This window comes from Lampetra fluviatilis, chromosome 17 (genome assembly GCF_964198595.1).
Source record: "Lampetra fluviatilis chromosome 17, kcLamFluv1.1, whole genome shotgun sequence".
Lineage (NCBI taxonomy): Eukaryota > Metazoa > Chordata > Hyperoartia > Petromyzontiformes > Petromyzontidae > Lampetra > Lampetra fluviatilis.
In genome coordinates this window covers 5,810,984-5,832,061 of record NC_136291.1, presented here as the reverse complement: position 1 = coordinate 5,832,061, position 21,078 = coordinate 5,810,984, and the positions used below count along the sequence as shown (strand labels likewise).

At 39.8% G+C, this 21,078-nt stretch overlaps 1 protein-coding gene across 8 annotated transcripts in view; it reads right to left on the bottom strand.

The window, feature by feature from the left end:
* Positions 1 to 21,078, bottom strand: part of HYDIN (HYDIN axonemal central pair apparatus protein) — a 120,359-nt gene that overhangs the window by 86,582 nt on the left and 12,699 nt on the right. For all 8 annotated transcript variants that reach the window (XM_078864051.1, XM_078864050.1, XM_078864056.1 and 5 more), the window contains exons 8-18: positions 20,792 to 20,993; positions 19,891 to 20,074; positions 13,920 to 14,019; positions 12,471 to 12,589; positions 11,777 to 12,000; positions 11,420 to 11,487; positions 10,357 to 10,574; positions 8,361 to 8,461; positions 6,839 to 6,974; positions 4,628 to 4,792; positions 1,258 to 1,410 (exon numbers count right to left, since the gene is read on the bottom strand). In XM_078864051.1, the coding sequence (XP_078720177.1) occupies positions 1,258 to 1,410; positions 4,628 to 4,792; positions 6,839 to 6,974; positions 8,361 to 8,461; positions 10,357 to 10,574; positions 11,420 to 11,487; positions 11,777 to 12,000; positions 12,471 to 12,589; positions 13,920 to 14,019; positions 19,891 to 20,074; positions 20,792 to 20,993 (1,670 nt within the window). The remainder of the gene's footprint in view (positions 1 to 1,257; positions 1,411 to 4,627; positions 4,793 to 6,838; positions 6,975 to 8,360; positions 8,462 to 10,356; positions 10,575 to 11,419; positions 11,488 to 11,776; positions 12,001 to 12,470; positions 12,590 to 13,919; positions 14,020 to 19,890; positions 20,075 to 20,791; positions 20,994 to 21,078) is intronic.

Here is a 21,078-nt window from a genome sequence, read left to right as displayed (position 1 = left end):
GTGTCAGTTTTGTTGCCAGAAAAAAGGGGAAAAACCCTATTAGTATAACAACCTATGGATATTAAACATACTGGTATTTTCTCAAAATCATGCCATTGTGTTGGTGTAAAATGAAAAAATGCATGAAAAATTACTTGCAATTATAAAGTTGAGCACACAAAACTCTTCATGGAACGAGGAACCCCCAGAGAGAATAATGGCACAACCCAGTTGTAAAGGTCTGGAATTCTATGTTGCTAGATACAATACCAAGCCACTGACTATCGTTGCTGGTCAATTGCACTGTGTAGTATTGTGAGCATCGTAGCAACGGTTGGCTGAAGCTATTTAAGGGTCTCCTTTGGCCAAAGTCTTTGTGATTCATAATGTCAATCCGTGGAGGGTGTATGCTATTGACACAATGTTTAAGTTCAATTTAAAATATGTATCACATCCTACAATGAATTGAAAGCAGGGATCATAAACGATACATCCTCCCTAAATGAAGCGATACGTTTTACATTTGAACCTTATGGCGGGATCCCGGGGTCCCATGAGGCCCCGGCTTTCGCATAAATTGCATTGCGATGTAATTTTATGTCTGTTGAAGGCGAACGATACAGCAATCTATTCTTCTCGACGAGCTCTACACGATGCGCTAATCAAAGTTTAAAAGTTTTGCTTATGACTACGGCAATTTTGGCAACGAAGGGTGCTTGGTGAATAAAAGAGAGGATTGATTTCTGGTGGGTCGCGGCGTTTATTTGCGAGGTGGGACGGAGTCGCCAAAAATAAATAAATTTCTTACGATTTTGACTTCCGTTTATTCGGGACCCCGAGGTCCCGCCGTAAGGTTCATTTGCCAATGAATTAAGTGCCTTCTTGAACTTGTTATATCTGAGTTTCCCCTCATAAGCAGGGTCTAGGGCATGGATATGTAATTTATGGCCCACTACTCCATTTAATACAGTTCACAGCCACATTAGGCCTTCCACTTTGAAACAATATTTATCTGTCCCTGCAAGCATCTCAGCCGTGCGCCTACTTAGAAAGAGTGAGCTAATATGAATGTGTTAGCGAGAGGAAAGCAGCTGCAGGAATAACCCTTTGTGCTGTAAAGGTGAGCCATAACAATTTTTCGCGCTATCATTGAAAAACACTCAGGTCTATGTAAATTCGTGGCTGCCGCTAAATGCATTTGACAGTCTCATTGAGCCTTGAGTAAGATACAAAGTTCCCCACCCATTGTGCATGGATTTTCGAAGGCAATGACTTTACCGTCTTGGCGCTGAAGTGTGCGGGTATTGGCGACTGGTTGGAGAGTTTGAGCATGCGCGTGTGCTCATCCAGCACGGACACCGGGCCCCACGACACTTCTGCTGGCGTCACGTGTACCACCGGGCCCTGGCCCATGCACAGGAGTCTAACTCGCTAAAGATAAAACAAGCACGAAGGTGGAAATGTTAGTCTTGTGTGCACAATGGACAAACAAAAAAACCTTTTTTCATATATATAAAATCACTGCAATTATTTTACGCTTTTAGAATTTAAGCACATGTAAACATGCCTCAAGATAAAAGGGAGCAGCACTGAAACATGGAAAAATGTGAAATTTAAATTCTACATATGAATGCATTATGTTTTTTAAAAATTATTATATGGAACTTGTTAATGCTAGGATTCCGCCTTTGTAATTTTATCTGTCATGGAAATTGCTATTTTAGTTGATCTAATTTAGCTATTTTTTCTGCTTTGAAAGCATTAGCATTTTTTCAATAATATCCATGCATTACAGTAAATATAAAGAGCGTCTAGGGACATGCACACATAAACCACTTTCATTAGCATCCTGTGGTGCATAACAATGAGTTATGAGAATGGGAGGAGGGGGAATTAGTGACCCCCAACCTTTTCTGCTAAGACTTCTTTATTGGGCTGTGGTTTGCCGATGTGTTGACCGCCGCTTGTACACACGGCTAGAGTGACTGCGAAATGGACAAGCACTAATATGCGTGTGGAGTTGAAGTCTGGATATGCCACCGTTCAAACCGTATTACTGAAACTCCTTGAAACTAAATTAACTAATGATATATAGCGCACTGGAGGGTACACGAACATTAGGTTTCACTCCTCTCTGCATATAATATGTATTCACTTAAATGATGGATATTTCAATATATCAGTAGACTGTATACTTTGATGCAATTACATGCCTCAAGGTAAGTTCTGTGGCAGCTAAACAAATCAAACTTAACCCTTTCATATACCCTTCAAAAATGGTCAAGTGCTGCCATTGGTTTAATGCCCTCTCCTGGTAAACCTCACCAGACTGTATGACCACCAATGATAGGTTTTAGGAGTAAGCATATGCAATTTAATGAACCAAGGGAAACACCTTGAAATTGTAAAATATTAAATTATGCGAAATAGACTTCACCTAATCTCATAACAACCCGGTGCAGTTAGCAATTGTGACACAAATTGGTAAAAAGGGGGTGACACTTTTCATTATCTAGCTACGTAATAGTCTACTAATTATGAAAATCATGATCCATTACTAATGGGTAACACCTTCCGACCATCAATATACAATTTTTAAAATGTATCTGCAATGGTTGAAATAACATGTTAAATGGGATAAAGAACATCATGTCCATGCCTTGGGACAGTAATGAAACATGACAATAAGACATTACCTCTTGACAATATTTTCAATACTGTTAAATGGGAAAAATATATGTTTACTTCAGGCAGGAGCTAACACACAATAAAATGCAATGACATCCACTTTTGCAGAGATCACCATGGTCCTGTGTCTTATGTCTACCAATCAATAGGTGTGTGCAGCCAATACTACCTAATTCAAAATTGAATGGATTCATATGTAACACTTGAACGGCTAAGATAGGAAAGCTGTCCCATGGTAAAAGCCAGAAGACTGATACTTGAGGCTCACTGCAGAAGGTAAATAATTGGCCATAATGTATGTATAATTAACAAAAAATGCCTCACTATTCGCATGACCTATGGATAATAATAAAAAATAGTCAAAATGCAATAAAACATTTATTGTCAAGTAAAAAATATATCACTCTGTAATTTTTGTTTTGCAATGTAAGTGCATGCTTGTGTGCACAACATGTCATAGACTAGAATGATGATGGTAAATCAATTGTTGAACATTTGCTGAGGTATTTTTGTGAATACAAACCCTGAGATTGTGTGGCATGAATGTAATATTATTGTCCATCGCAATATCACTTGTGAGGACAGCGTTAAATTTCGATGTAAAGCTTTCGTGACTGCAGGGATTCATCTTCTTGGTTCTTTCGGTAAAGTCACGTAGAATGGAAATAATACAATTATAAAAATAAAACATAATAAAATAATTCTCACGGCGTTTCGGCCACAACGCAAGCAGCCGTCATTCAGACTCTGTCTTCTGCTGCTTGCGTTGTGGCCGAAACGTCGTGAGAATTATTTTATGTTTTATTTGTATTATTTTATTATTTCCATTCTACGTGACTTTACCGAAAGAACCAAGAAGAGGACAGCGTTAGTTATACTTATAATATCCCTGCAAAAGGAAAAAAATAGGCAGTAGGATTCAAAGCACTTTGCCGCTATGAAATGTTCAAACAATTAGTAATTTATACGCGAGTTTTGCTCTTCCAAAGGTTTGTATTACGGACCTTGTATTTCTTTGCGTGCTACGGAAAATAATTGGAGTGAAGACTCAATGCACAGTACATACAGGAGTAAGAATAAGTGACGGTCATGTAATGAAATTTAAATACATTTTGTTTCTAACCATATAATAGCTTGATGAGATATATCTCTTTTACAGGAAACTTTTACATCACTCATAGCCAAGATAGCTCTTGAATATTTCCAAATTTGGAAATTGATGTGGAATATTCGCAAGCACGGCCTACTGTTGTGTCTCATCTCACGGGATCTTCAACATCCACATTATAGCAGAGGGCATACTTTGGTAAAGCCCTACAGCCCGACTGGGCATCTGTGGGAATTAAGTCATCAATCCCACCCAAACAAGTGCAGTGACAAATACATTAAGAAACAGGCTTATCCCAATGCCTAGCAATGACTTTTCATAGGCTATCACATTGAGTCATCACTCTCTCTAGAATTAAGCACACTTCCAGTACTCAACATCAAAACTTTGGAACCTCAACTCAATCTCATCCATCGGTGGCTCCTGCTTAGCACCTTGTTACTCAAGCATGTAACAATGCACTGTCTTCATCAGTTAAAATCAATTTCTATGCAAGCCTAACATTGTGCAGGAATGCAAAATGTGTATACAAATTATATGCCAATAGTAATTTAGTCGTATGAAAAAAACAAGACAGAACAACTAAAGCAGTAAACATGAGATATATAACAGAAACGAGGCAGTACACACAAGACAAAATATAACAGATAAGGCAGACAGTATGCACAAGATAGAGCGAACAAATTAGTCAATGCACGTGAGGTATGCAGCACGTAAACCAAACAAGACAATTACAATGGGACAGTACAGAGTAGGCCAGAAATAATTCATACGCAAATGCAATCATGAGCTCGAGCAACACCGACTCATGAAGCTCCTGGGAGAGTGAAGGGTTACATCCCTCGCACTCACCACAGGAGGTTCTTTGCTACCAAAGACGACGATGTTGGCGGTGACGCTTTGCTCCCCCAGCTGCTGTGCATGCACCAACAGCGGCAGTTCTGTCTGCGAGGCAGGCTCCAGCACGCCGAACGCAGATGGGCTTCCAAAAGTTATTCCATGCACTTCATCTGGGGACTGATGCCAAATTTGTTTGTTATATACCATGCTGTGAAAAAGGGCCAAAGGTGGACGGCAGATTTGCGCGTCTGTACGTTTGTTTGAGCATCAAATAAAAATGAGATTTTAAAAATGTGTTTGTAATTTCCAGGTCTTTGTCCATTCACTATGGGACAAAGGCCTCCCCATGCCATGTCAGTTGACCATATTGATCAGTTTATGAAGGCAGCCCCAGGATTAGTTCAGATATCACTCGTCCCTGACGTTACCTAGGAATAGGAGTTGACAGAGCAGTGTATTAACCACTATGTCACTGTTCCATCCCTGTAAAGTATATAGAGACTAGAACTGGCACATATTTTTATCATAATTATAATGGAAATCTACTCGGGTATCTCTCAGAGGTCCTTAATATTTATAATCATAAATATCATAATTAATGTTTAAAAATTGTACACATACTTTCACATGATTGTTGTAAGGTGTTAGAAATGTATTATTTTAACATGCTATAGATTAATCAAAGTGTGTTCCGTAACAATAGGTACATGTAATGGAAAATATATTATTATAAAGCTAAACACATCACATTGCCTTGAAATGATTAAATATACAATTGTCTTCCTTGTATACAAAGTCAGTTTTGGTGTCAAATAAAATAAAATTGTAAGTTAAAAGCAATAGGAGCAGGACAATGGCCACTTAAAACAAAAACGTGTGATAGTCTAACATGTGGTAGGCGTCTCGTGGCGACCGCTACACTCCGAAGAGTTTGCGACTGATGACGATGATTATCAGCAGGTATGATATGATAAACTGGCCACAGAAAATGCTCGTTCTGCATGTTTTTAAAAAATGGTGTTCATTGGCAAGCTGAGTAGACATTTTCATACCTATTTGTGGGTGCATACTGGTTTGTGGTTGTATACAAAGGCACAAATCTTCCAGTGCTACGTGTTATTTGAAGTTAAGTACAGTACTACCAATTTTGACTTAAAACTTTCGGGACGTCAGGAATTTATGTTCTTTGGTTCTTTCGGTAAAGTCACGTAGATAGAAAAATAATAAAGTAAAGTGAATACAAATAGAAAAAAAACCCACTAATGTAGACTGTAGCCTGGTTCTTAATCGGAGTGAGTGTACTGGCAATCTATAACGTAGACTAGCCTGGTTATTAAGTTTTTTAAATTTTCTTTTTATTAGACTGCCAGTACGCTCACTCAGGTTAAGAATCAGGCTACAGTCTACATTATAGACTGTCAGTACACTCACCGAGGTTAAGAACCAGGCTACAGTCTACATTATAGCCTGCCAGTGCACTCACTCAGCTTAATAACCATTGCTACAGTCTATATTATAGACTGCCAGTACACTCACCCAGCTTAATAACCATTGCTACAGTCTACATTATAGATTTCCAGTACATTCACTCCGATTAAGAACCAGGCTACAGTCTACATTAGTGTTTTTTGTTTTTTATTATATTTTTTATCTACGTGACTTTACTGAAAGAACCAAAGAATAGTACTACCAATGATTTGTGTTTTTTCAAGACAATAGAGGTGGCTGGGTAGTTCAGAGGTCAGATGATATATGAAAAACATTAGTCGAATGGCATTGTTAGTGCTGCCCCCTATTGCGTGGACTAGAGACCACTTGAGTGGATGTGAGAGGTGACATCCACTTCCATAGTCAGTTCTCTTACACAAATGAGTTGCAATCTTCTGCGTGAATTTCGAATGGATGTCCACAACAACGACTGGGATAACAATGTGGAATGAATTTCGATTTAAAGCTTTCGTGACTGCAGGGATTCATATTCTTGGTTCTTTCGGTAAAGTCACATAGAAGGGAAGTAATAAAATAATACAAATAAAACAATAACATTTTATTGCTGTGGTTTTCACACCTGATGATGATTGCTTGTGTTGCAATCGAAACGTCGTGAGAATTTAATAGTTGTATTTTTGTTATTTTATTATTTCCCTTCTACATGACTTTACCGAAAGAACCAAGAATATAATGTAAAATGAGTCAGAAAAAAAGCAGTTACAAATTTCACACCTGCAATTGCAGGTCGTAGCGGGCAGGTAGTGGCGAGGCATTGATGAGAAGCAGCATCCTCCTGTACGAATAGCGAAGGAAACAACGGCCAAAGTCCAGCTCTCCCTCGCTGGGATCAATCTGTGGTACTACACAGCTACACACAAAAACACCAAAAAAAATCGCCGATTAAACTTTGTACGTAAAAAATCATCATTAAATTAGAACGAGGATTTTTGATTTAAAGCTTTCGTGACTGCAGGGATTCATATTCTTGGTTCTTTCGGTAAAGTCACGTGTTTGATATTTTTATTATTTTATTATTTCCCTTCTACGTGACTTTACCGAAAGAACCAAGAATATAGAATGAGGATGTTAAACATACTTATTCTACAACAATGGGTTTCAAAAATGCAATGTGTAAAACATAAAATGTGGCATTAAATTAGATAACACTATGTAACACGATTTTTGTTCCTGGGTAGTGTTATTTTCTAATTGCTCATGCCTCGTAAGTATAGAAAATAGCTATTATTATTCCACACAAAGTGTGCTTTTGTGACCAGGACTTTACGTGAAGGAATGACACAAATGCACACGTTTTCTCATTGAAAATAAATACATTTCTAAATACCACTGTCCTGGTCACAAAAGCAAAGTTTGTGGGGAATAATAGTCATTTTCTGTACTTTTGAGGCATGAGCAATTGGAAAATAACACTTACTAACCCAGGAACATTTTTTTTTTGTTACACAGTGTAATGTGACAGCAATATACAATACATAACAAACAAAACAAGGGGTTAAAATACCCACAGCAAACACAGCCTGTAAATGTATAGCCATGTGTGGTCTCTGTTTTAAAGAAGTTTCAGATTTTTCAGCATTTCTAAAGCTTACACAACACGTAGAGCCAAAAATCCTGATCCGTAAGATTAAAGTGAAGACACTTGGACATCTGTGATTACCATAAGAGCTATTGTGATAAAAACGCGGCATCTGGTGATAAATCACAAGCTGCAATGTTCAAACAAGCTAAAATGTGGCTCCATTTTATAAACAACTATGGTTTACCTGTGGTCCATTTTTCAATCGTGAAAACCAATTGGTTAAGTGTACGGTAAGTCCTCTATTTACGTTGGGGATGCATCCCTGGAAAACGCGACATTAGGTAAAACTATGCAAATCAAAACCTATTTTATGATTGACTTAATGATATAAATTTAGGATCCATTCCTTGGTAAATTTTTGTCAACATTTTCTGAAAAAACATATGACATTTGTACCAAAAAAAGATACCCAAAAACATGTCAAATAACAAGTTTGGGGCACCGTGGTGCATCGTCATGCACACTGCCCAAACGGCTGCTTTCTTTTCTTTAAATTTTTCAAAACAACGTTGTAGTGAATCAATGCGTTTTAAACTTAACTATAGTCCCTAATTCGTTGGTGACATTTTAGTGAAACCACGTAAATAGAGGACTTACCGTAATGGAGAGTCGGAAAATTATGTGTGTTAAACTGCAAAATGTTGCGGGTCATACTTGGCTGAGATGGGCAGTGCCAGCACCTCCTCGCCCACCCCTTGCACGTCCACAACTAGGGCCCCTTCATATGACGTCACTGTGTTGGAGCACAGTGTCACCTGTTTGCAAAGTTGGGAAAAACATTTGGTCATTAACAGCACATTACCACGAACAACTTGCTGCATCAAAATGAGATATGCCACAATAATAGAAAAAAAGTGCATCGGTACAGCAAAAAACATCTACAGAGAGAGAGACAAACACAGACACGGAGAGAGACACATCTACAGAAAGAGAGAGACAAACACAGACACGGAGAGAGACACATCTACACAGAGAGACAAACACAAACACGGAGAGAGACACATCTACAGAGAGAGAGAGACAAACACAGACACGGAGAGAGACACATCTACACAGAGAGACAAACACAGACACGGAGAGAGACACATCTACAGAGAGAGAGAGAGACAAACACAGACACGGAGAGAGACACATCTACAGAGAGAGACAAACACAGACACGGAGAGAGACACATCTACAGAGAGAGAGAGACAAACACAGACACGGAGAGAGAGACACATACACATTCTTTCTGCGTGCCTTTACCGAAAGAACCAAAGAGTAATTCCTGCAGTCACGAAAGCTTCAAATCAAGTTTGAATCACCTATACGGGGAGGATTTCCACACAACTCATACTTAACTTCAAATTTAACAATCTTTGGAAGAACGTAATCAACCAGGTAAAGTGTTAACTGTTGTGTTAGCCGACTCTCTGTGTTGCATTGCATTACATTTCTAAGTTTACTCGGTTTGTTTTCTCAAACTTCCAATTTCTCTCCCCCTGCCGCTCTCATTGACATGCTAATTTATCTGCCCCACCCCCTCTCTCTCTATATATAATACCTCGTCACAGAGGCGTTGTTTCTCTGTGTGTATCTATGTGTGTCTCTCTATGTGTCTCTCCTCTATGTGTATGTCTCTCTCCGTGTCTGTGTTTCTCTCTCTCTCTCTGTATGTGTCTCTCTCCAAGCTTGCATTCACACCTGATGACGGTTGCTTGTGTTGCAATCGAAACGTCGTATTCTATTCTTTATTTTATTTCTACGTGACTTTATCGAAATAACCAAAGAGTAATTCCTGCAGTCACGAAAGCTTCAAATAAAGTTTAAATTATAATTGTATTGACAATACGCCACGGCTACTGAAATTGCAAAGCATATGACATTATATTTTTTTAAGGGAGGAAATTACTGTATTTTTATAAACTATGGGAGAACTCATGAAATTACAATACACTGTAAGAGGGACAAAACATGTTTTTTGAACGTTGTTATTCAAGGAAGATACAACAAAAAAGCAGTTATTATTTTACAAATAAACACAGAGGTTGTAAGTTCTAGGCTGTCTGCCATAACTTTAAAGTATCATTAATTATAAAATAAAAATACCTTTCAGCTAGATAAAAAAATAAGTGTTCTGGTAATGTCACTGTAGTGACATTGTAATAAACAGTATGGAAATTACAATTCTGTGATACTGCTAAAAGTACTACGCTTCTATTGAAGTATTTTTTTCTCAAGAACAAAGCTTTAAAATAACTTATTTGTGAAATCAGAAAGATATTTGTCACTTTGTATATTTCTTGAACAATAAACACTTCTACAACAAACATAGTAACATATACTTCAAAGAGAGGGCAATTCTTCACATGTTTTGTACGTATATTAAACTTATTTTGCATCGTACGTAGCAAACTGTGCTAATCAGAGGTGCGGGACAAAGGTGCATGTTATGTCTAAAATAAGTTGATTATTTCACTGTCAAAGTATTTATGTTTACGTTCACAGCAACATCTACAAATTATATATATTTTTTATTCGCCAAAATATAAACCTACAAACTGTTTTACAACGCTACTCGTATAGCACGTTCATTGAATTCCCTGAAATGTGGCTGTGGCCTAACACGAGCTTTCAGTCACCACGACGCTTAACGGACACAGACACTCACCTGGATGGCAATTCTCTCCTGGGGTTGCAGCTTGCCACTGGAGGGCGTGATGGAGAACTCACGCGGCTGTCGGGATGTCAGGCCCTGCCTGGTCATGTGCTCCTTGCCAAGGCTGGACACGCTGGGGCTGCCGGCACCATCACCTGGCACGCGAAGTGCAAACTCCATAGCAACCAGGGATGTGTTGATGAGTGTACACTGCTGTGTACCTGGAAACCCTACGCACGACAACAATGATGATGATCAAAGAAAAATGTTTAGACACAACATTTCAACATAACGTTCCCCCACATGGTGTTTTTTTGTGTTTAGTGTGTTGTCCTTCCCCCGCACCTCCGATTAGCACGGCTGGCTACGTAGGGTGCAGAAGAAGTTCAACATGCATACATAGATATGTAGCGACGTTAAGGGTGTCACTCTGGTGCTAGCGCCAGGCACTGTCACAAGAGTTATACTGTGCGTCTGGAACCTCTCTCTGGGGCCAGAGTACGTCATGCGAACGGGCCCTAGGGGACATAGTGCTGGTGACGACCTGAGAGAGGCCAAGTGAGGACATGGTAGTCTGGGTGAACCTGGGAGGGCAAGTGACCGGGACAGGGTAGTGAGAGGGGCCCGAGGGGGGGGCTTGAGGGACACGTGATGCTCGGTCGAGATCCTTCGGGAAAGGTCTCGAAGGGAGCATGGTCGAGGGCGGAGCGAGGCCACGCCCAGTGGCATAAAGGGGCAGTCCCGATAGCGTTCTTGAATGTTCTCTGGAATCAAACCTCGGCACTACGTCTCTCCGATCTTCGGTCTTCGCTCGGCATCGTGGGTCAGTCAAAGAATGTTACTGACTGACCCGGTTACGTAGTAACCCTGTTGGGGTCTAGTGTAGTGCGTGTACGTCATGTAGATAGCCCTGTTGGGGCTGTGTTACAAACGTGTTGCCTCAAAGTCAAGTGTGTGCCTCCGTGTTCAACACTACACATGCTTAGAACTCGAGTGCAATTGCAAATACGATTCGTAAATATTATAAATGCTCGTGCATTTACTCACTCAATATAAATGAGTGAGTATTTCTTACCAAAGGATACGTCTCCAAAATCGAGGCTTGGAACATCAAAGTTAAATGTAGGTCCAATCACGCGGCCACTGTCAAGAAACACAGGCAACAGCTGCATTACAATGGTGATACAGGTAGAGGGTTACATAAAAAATGCCCAAGCTGTTTGATTCTCGCCCACAGCTAATATCAATGGCATAAGATATCTGAGCTGGTCGTCGGTGTGCCGTCACCAATCCATGCTGACCAGTATGGTGAAATATGGTCAAACTACTGTGACAGAGTGGGAAGGCCTTCACCTAGCAGTAGATTCATGAAAAGATGGAATCTGTTAACTTATCTCATTCATAGTTTTATGGTTTAAAAAAATAGGCCAACCTGATGGTCAATTTAATCTTTTCCGAAGAGCCGTCAACAGTGAACAGGAGATCTTCGCTGAAGTTTCCAATGGCTTGGCTCTGGAAGGAGATGACGATGGCCTGGTGTCCTCCGGGTAGAACAATGCCCTCAAAGGGCTCCAACGTGAAGCAGCGTCCAAATAGGGAGAGTGTCGAATCGAGGCTGAAGATGCCATCAATCTCCCCTTTGTTTGCCAAGATAACCTGCACGAAAAGGCCACAGGCCACCTTAGCACATTGCCAAAGTTCTATGTATACGGCCTTGTTCTGCAGATTCAAGTACAATATGTTTCATCAATGCTAAGCGCACTATAAATCAGAGCAGCAATATATATATCATAATTGTTAACATCACATTCCCCACGATGTTAATCTATATGCTAAAATGTTGGTTTCAGGATGTTTGGATCAATATTTACAATTCAGCAAGGGAATTTAGCCCAGGCAAGCATTCGGGAATGGCTAATTTAGTCATTTATTTATTCATAGAATTCTTTAAACTTGGTCACCTTATCAACACACAATGGCCGGCCTGTCACGATTTCCATACAAAGTGGCAGACGGCGCACACACTGCCACCTCGTTGAGTGACACGTAAAGATGGTAAATGCTCTATTAGTCCAACTGTGTCTGTTACAAAGAGCATGCAAGTGCCCCTGCGGAAAGGCCAGTACCTCGTATGAATGTTGCGATGACATGAACACGTTGCCGATGTCCAGCTGGTCACAGTTGAAGAGGAGGCAGGGCCCTATCCCCTCGCCTCGAATCCTCAGAGGGAGACGAGTTTCCCGGCCTGCAAAACAGGAGACATGGACTGAGCAGGAACATTAGAATTGTCTCTCAACTACCTCATAGTCATCATTTTTATATATCTAAATGATGAAATGTGCAGTGGATATTTACGGGCTATCTGATGACGATAATCATGATTAATATATCGGTGTAAGTGCAACACACTGTTTGAGTCCATGGTTCTTGTATTTCTGACATATGAATGTAATTGTTCATATATCTTATTCTGCAGTGTAGCTATTGTATGCAGCCATGCTTAAATAGATGTGGCCAAGTTTATTTTTTTTATTTATCACATAAAGTAACAATGACAACAGTATATATAAAGCAATGGTTATTTTGACTTAAAGCTTTCGTGACTGCAGGAATTCATATTCTTTGGGTCTTTCGGTAAAGTCACGGGATTAGGTTCAAATTAATAAAAATCAACAAAAAACTACGACGTTTCGATCACAACACAAGCGATCGTCATCAGGAGGAAAACAGAGGGGGAAAGCTGCTAAAAGCAGACTGTTTTAAAGGTTTAAAATTGGTGTAGCCCAAGGCTCATAAACATCACTAGCCCCACCCACTTCGTTTATGATCGCTTGTGTTGTGATCGAAACGTCGTAGTTTTTTTATTTTAACCTATTTACGTGATTTTACCAAAAGACCCAAAGAATATATAAATGGTTATTTTATTTACATTCATACCGTAACATTGTGATTCTGTGAAGAAAAGAGATATACTGATGCAGCAAGAGAAGCACTGATATTTATTTTGAATGAAATGTTGTTTTGGGCATGTAAAACACCTAAAAGTAAAATAACATGCTTCACTTGCCAGGGGATACATTTCTTGCTTTATTTAATAATTCACTATCTTATTTAAATATGTAGGTGGATGTACAACAGCCTGTATTGTTCAGGCTGCATGTCTGGTTGCTGAATAGCACTGGATTATTGTAGCAATACAAAAGCATAAAGATTGCAAATTATACTAATATATCGGCTGTATAAAAAAAGATGGAAAAATAACATTTAATAAGACTGAATATGTAAAAAAAGTATGTTTAAAGCATTATCACAAGCATGAGATGAAACCTGCATTTCCCACATGTAATACAAATACTGTTGAATAAAGCTTAATAATGTTTATTTATTTATACTCCTACATTATTAACATTTTTATTACCATCATTCATTGGCAAGAGCTTTTAAAAAGCTGCTTCTCCCTAAATGATTTAAATGACATTGGAATTGAAATTGAATGGCATCATTTGCACAAGCACCATGTGTGTCATTGAAATTTACATCAAAACAACTTGAGGAGAGAATTGTCCAGGGGGTACCTGTAACGTCACAGTAGGCTGTGTGCTGATAAACCCTGGCCTCCCGTGGTTTAAAAACAACAGTGATCTCAGCTGATGAGTTGGGCCAGATATCACCTTCCTGGGGGAATCGGGAGACAGAGAAATATCACACTGCTCACTCACTCGCCCATCTCGAGATCTCTGTGTGCTTTATTGGGAAAAGTTTTCTCGCAAAGCTTTTAACACAAATATCCCATCGGCACATATTTTACTATTGTCGCGTATTTTTACATGCTTACCAAACAAAACATTTCTACAAAACGCATAATTTAAATGGTCACATCAGTATAATTTTGTTTTCACATTAACGTAAGCTACATTGTTATAAATAGATACATTTCCTTACATATGGCCTTTTTAAACATGTTTAATGGGTCCTACATTCAGTGGTATTTCACCATATGGCATTACATGAACTACAACACAAAATGGGATGGAAACCACAATGAGTTCTGGCAAAAACAACATTAAATAAAGGAACAGCTGTAAAATGTAATCGTTTTCTAAGTGGGTGCTCGTTTATGAACATATTTTGCCATGTATTTTGAGCCATAATGACCACTCATTGTCAAAGTGTAGCATATTTTAAATTATTTAATCAGTCCTGCTTCATGGACAATTTCCTCCACCTGCCCATGAAGTAGCCACGTGGTTCAGCAGTGGAGCGAGCGAGCGGGCTCGCAATCGGAAAGTTGTGAGTTCAAATCGTGGTCGTGGTTAGGAGTTGACCCATCCAATTGTCTCTCCGGGGTAAATAAAATGAATGAGTGACACTTTGTCGGGAAAGTCAACAGTGGTTGTCCGATGGAGAGACTCACCTCCATCATAGGAATGTGGAATTTCCACCGCTTGTACAGGGCTGTACATTTAATTAATACCTTGCATGAACAAAGCTTTAGTCGGAGTCATATTGTAAACCTTAATTTTTTGTGGAATTTTAACTATAAATATGCAATATAAGTAACAACAATGACATATATATGCAGAACATATTTCCTCGTGAAAAATATTTTCCATTGTGTATTCTACAATAACCCAAACAATAAATGTGATGTATCAAATGTTTATTAGTCATATTGTCAAAGTGAATACAAAAATTGCTACAGAGATAAAATAGAGTACTGTATATATTCTGCCTATTAGGAACTACAGAAAATATATTCTCAGTAATATTGTTTGTCAGACTTTGAAGATGCACTTCATTACCTGCCAGTAGAGCAATATTATCGGAAAACCTGAGGTTGAAGAAACTAACACCCTGTTACCAATTCCATCACCATCTCTAGTGTAATGTGACATTTCCCGACATCCTTTTGCTTGGCAACATCAGAGGAACAAGGACTAAAGGACATGTGAGGAAAATAGGATCAATAACATCAAAGAAGATTGTCTGGAACTGGTAGTCGTACTTTCAGAAACAGATAGGCTACACAGACACAGTTGGATGTTGGCTATTAGTGGGCTGCCAGCACTTGCCCAGGCATTAAGTCAAGTTCGTGAATTTTGTCCGGAAAACTGAACTGTATAATAAAAAAATACCATGCAAATGTGTCGAAGAACGTTTTAAATGAGAGTATATTCCTGTTTTGCCAGAAAAAAAATCACATCTATCCACTGGTAGATATGATTTTTGACACAAGACAGAGGAAAGTGGAAACAAATAACTAAATGTGCAGTGGACACCTGTCCAAGGATCGTGATGATGATGAAGCACTGGTCGATGAATGCCTCCCCCAAACTGTTGCCAGTCCTCTTCTACATAAGCTGAACTCATCAGTCCATCTCTGAGATGGTCTTCTTCTTGGGTGTGTTCCCTACTTTGGCTGCGATTCAATGTTTAGTCTTAACTGCTGGCCATCATACCTTGCTCAAGCCTAATTTACCTTAAAATGCAATATGTTTCGAAATCGCATATGTTCTCCAAATCATGGGTTGCTTGTTCTATCATTCTGATTGCAGGTATGAATCTCTCCATGCTCATTTGTGTACTTTCCAGCTTCTGTTCTTTTTTATTGGTCAGGTGCCCATGTTTCTGATCCATGTCATAGCTGGCAGAATACTTTGCTCTTCAAAGTTACATTATGATTGCTCATGATATAATTCCAAGGACAAACACATGTTAAAAAACCTTACAGAATTTAAGTACAGTAGAACCTCGGAGATCAAACGCCCTAGAACTTGAACAAATCGGTGTTCGAATGATATTTCCGAACATTTTTTGCCCCGGAAACCGAACGAAATTCGGAGGTCGAACAGGGCAATCGCGACTTGAAAGAACCTGTACGGCTGAGACGCGTATGGCCAGCGTGCATGACGCTTGCCCAGACAAAGGTTTTACCACCTCCTCCTCCTCACCACCTTCCACTCAAGTCATCAACTCTCCTTACTACAGGTAAATTGAAGTTCAATGTTCATTTATTTCATTTATTCCATATATTTATTCATTTATTCCATTTATTGTGTTTCTTGTATGATTTTATGCATGCAATTACTGTAAACTTCGTGTAAAAATGCTTCATAACGAGAGATTTCTCGCGTCTGGAACCAATTAATGCCATTTACATAAATTCTAAGGTGGAAAATTAATTTGGTGTTCGAACAAATCGAATGGCCTTCTGGAACTAATTAAGTTCGATCTCTGGGGTACCACTGTACATCCATTCTATTTCTTCCTTGTTTTGTTTATTTAGTCATCTTTTCTAAATATATAAATTTTGTAAGCTTTGGTTTGTGCGAGCTGGGATGAATGCATCAATTTCCAGAGTCAAATGCAATTCATAGTCAACAGTAGCAATGCATAATGGTATATGATATTCATTTGTCTGATTTATCAAATGTACTATGTTGGTTGGCATGTAAATTGTCCATTATATTGCTTCCAATGGTCTTCGTGAACAATTTGTATACACGAGAGGAAGCCAATGGTTCTGTAATTCTCCAAGTTAGTTTTGTCTCCCTTTTGGAATACAATGAGTTAGGCTTCATGCCATGCATGAGGTATTTCATTTCTGTGTTAACATACATATAATCGTTTATTCACACACTCATCCTCACGTTAGTCAGATAGTCAGAGCAGCTGACAAGCCGCGGCTGCGTACATCATTTCAAAATGGGGAAAGTTGGTAAGGGCTACAACACATTGCCAAAGGGGGGGGGGGGAAAGGGGGGTCAGATAGTGCTATTCTATACAATACAATGCAAACATCAATGGTTGTAGCCACAATCAAGAAATTGAGAAAACAAATAAAATGAAGCATACTAGTATAGACGTCTTAGGTGGTAAGGCACGGTCGTGCAGTCGCGAGCACAAGTGCTAAGTTTTTTTGATTTTAGGTGGGAGTAAAGGATTTAGAACATGGTCATGGTCAGAAAAAATAGGGGTGAAGAGGGATGAATCTGTGGCTCTGCAGGTCTCCTCAAAGAGTGGCGTACTGGGTGCACAGAACCCTATTCTTTTGCTGCGGCGCAGAACTGACTCAAGCCGATCACGCTCAGCTGAGTTGGTAAATCCCCAATCAAGCTGGAGAACAGGAGCTCATCTTGGTGATAATTGTTGAGGCGAAAACACAATATATATGCAGCTTTAAGGCATTCCACGCGCTCGTAATATGCGTAAGGCATAAAAAGTACACAACTATAGAGGCAATTTTGATTTGAAGCTTTCGTGACTGCAGGAATCCATACTATTTGGTTCTTTTGGTAAAGTCACGTAGGTATAAAAAAAAATTAACCCGTAAAAACAAAGGTTTCCACTCTAAATCCTTTATATGCGTGGCGGCTAGAGTCCTGTCGTCCTCTGGCTTGAGATGGCTGCCACCTATGGGTCAGATGATTGTCTGCCAGCATTAAGCAATTGGTCATTAAATATTTTTTAAAAATTCCCTAAACAGTGTAAAATTTTGGAAAAAAATTTCACGAAAATAAATTGTCACGCACAACGAGTCTGTGTGGAAAATGTCAGCTCGAATGGATCACGGGAAGTGTGTTAAAACACGACCGAAGGATTTGCACGGTCGTAAGCAAGCAAGCAAGCACGCAAGCACGCAAGCAAGCAAGCAAGCGAACTTAATATAAAGGATTTAATAAAATAAATCACGACGTTTCGGGCGCAACACAAGCGTCTGTCATCAGGTGGGAAAGCATGGCCTGCTGATGATGCAGACTGTTTCATAATAGTCTGTTTTATTTTATTTGTGATACCTACGTGACTTTACCGAAAGAACCAAAGAGTATAGAGGCAATGTGGGGTGCCATTGAAAAAATACTGGTGATGACCACACCCAAACTTTTCATCACCGCCTCTCTCTTGATAAATTGAAGGGGGAGGTGGAACAGGGGTGTGGTTGATGCTGCGGCTGCCTTGTTCACCCTTTGGCCTGAAGATCAGTTATGTGGACTTTCCTCCATCGAGCATGAGGTTATTACAAGTGGCCCACTTCTGAATGTGGTATATTTCTTTGGCCGTTAGATGCAAAATTGAATTCTGGATAATTAAATAGGTGTTGTCTGCGTATGTAACTCGTACAGTGCCAGTGGTTCTCAGTTGTAGGTCAGCTGGAGTGATGATAACGCCTGCAGGGCCAAGCACTGACCGACTTGATTACACTGGCATTGCGAATTTTTACCATAATGGTGTCCATAGTTATTCCATCTGAATCATATACTTTCACTGCTCTTAGAAATGTGCACAAAGCGCAGTGTCTCGAACTCCCCCATCTTCATCTGAAAAAGAGTTTGAGTCCCAGGATTTGTGCGATTTCGCGTATATGCGGCAACCTATTACTACCAATAATTTGCTATATGCAGTTTGAATTCATTCATATGCGGCTATGCGGACAGACATTTACTGCCCTTGAAATTGTCTATAATTAGCTTTGTTCCCTCTTCGGCAATGTTGAAGTATAACTTGAATTACACCAACCTGTGATCACTTCCTGTTCTCAAATTCCTTGGGATAGAGATGTCTCTGACAATCTGGAGATTGTCAGTTTGAATCAAGTAAATTCGAATCAAGTCAAGTCTAGTTTTTCCATTTGAGTCCTTCTATGTACGGTTCCCCGATTCTATCTCTCTGGAAAGGTGTTCATTATCTTCATGTCCCTGCTGGCTGCAAACTCTAATAGATGTTCTCCTCTCTTAATGCACACTCCAGTGTCAAACTTCCCAAATCAGCCTCTCATCTCTGTTCATTTTACCTGCTTTTGTATTAAAGTTACCTGTTATGATTTTGAAATGTGTTTTGCTCTCAATTAGAAGTTGTCTTATTTTCTTTATTCATTTGGTCTACTTGTATGTCTTCAAAGATTATGTATGAAGCACATTTGCACATCCGATTAGTACGGTGGGCTACGTATTGTGCGAATGAAGTTCAATATATATATACATTTTAATTATCTTCAAGTTTCAGTGGTTTGAGAGCCTTAATGTTAATTGGACAACTCGAGTCGATGCATGCTTACATTTGAAAACTGTTCAATTCCGCAAGGGCTTAAGAATGTCACTCCATAATTATTTCATCTCTCCCACTAGGATAGAAAAAGTCGACGTTGCCACTTTGTATGCACATTATATGCAGCAATGGTTAAATCAAGAAAGCATCCTGTTCGTACCCAGTGATTTTCACATCACTGGGTACGAACAGGATCAATTTGGATAATGGAAAGAACGTCAACACGTCTAGGCATTCCTCTTATCCACACTTATCATCGGGTAATAGAAAATATTTTGCACTTCCTGGAGAGCAATTCTGAATGACTCATCCATGGATAAGTGCTGCCATCCATAGGCCCCACTGCCTTCTGGGAGTGAAACATTTGTAATAAGTTTTCACTGATAATACAAATTTTCACGGAGCGATTTGAGGCACAAGTATTGGAAGGGTTGTAATAATAGGGTCGTGGATGCGAGATGTTTCACAGTGCAATGGTTGCGAACCATGCTGCAATCTCACCAGTGGTTCTATGCTGATGACGTCACTGGAGAAGTGCATGGGGTCGCTCTTTATCATGTGCCGGCGCTGCTGGAAGGAGCGAGTCAAGATGGAGAGTCGGTCTCGCAGGCCAGGCTCCACTGCGTACTCCGACAGGAAGGAGTTGCGCTCCCTTGCCTCCTCGGCTGACAGCTCGGAGCAGAAACTTTACGGCACACCACCATCGCAGCACACAACATACACCACAACCACATTTTACCATTAGCCATACTGGTGATGCATTTAATAAAACATTGCCGGGGAAATAGCTGGGTACACTGGTTGATCAGGATTTGCTGGTGCTTCAATTCGAATCCCTTGTGCTGAGAATGTATAATATTTAAAAATGAGCTACGGCAGTGCTGACAAGAATTAGCTCCTGTTTTCTGGTATTGTGGCTATATTCTGAGAAATTACCTTCACTTGCTAAATAATGAATGCTTCTTGGGAGCACGTGGCATTGTCGTAGCAAGAATATATTAGTTTGGGCCAAACTGTGATACATAGGAGGTATAGATGATGATTTATCACTCCACTAGAAAAAGCAATTTACTTGCTTGATGGATAACATAGTTTTTACTGCTTTAATTATGACTTTTTTGTACAAATTCATTCACCTCAATAACAGCTACCATCCAACCGGTGTCATCACAATCCACACATTCTGATCAAACCATAGCAATCGTGGTAGCCTGTGTGAGACGCCCATATCCGCAGTGATAGCATCCCCCATAACGTCTAAAGATCGGATCTAAAAACGTGTGCAGATAAAGAATATTACCGCTGCCTAGGGAGGCGATAGAGATTCATTCATCGCTTAGTGTACACACACAAAAAAAAGTGAAATGAATGTGGTCATCGAGCACAATCCCCGAGGCCATACCGCAGCTTCTGCTGTTCTTCCTCTTCGGCGGTCGCATAGGGCCTCCACTGGAAATGAGCAATCGCATCCATCCTGTTGCTGAGCAGCACGCGCCTATGGCTGGCCATTGATATGAACGTCCTCTCCATGACTACCGAGTTCTTGTCCAGCCTCACGTTGACATCTACTGCAGCCCCATGCAGGTCCACGCAGATGTCTTCGCCTGCATGAGACGCACAAGTGTGCAACGGTTTTATTTGACGAAACAAAGGGCGGACTTATTTTGCCATGGCTTTTTCCTAGTCTTG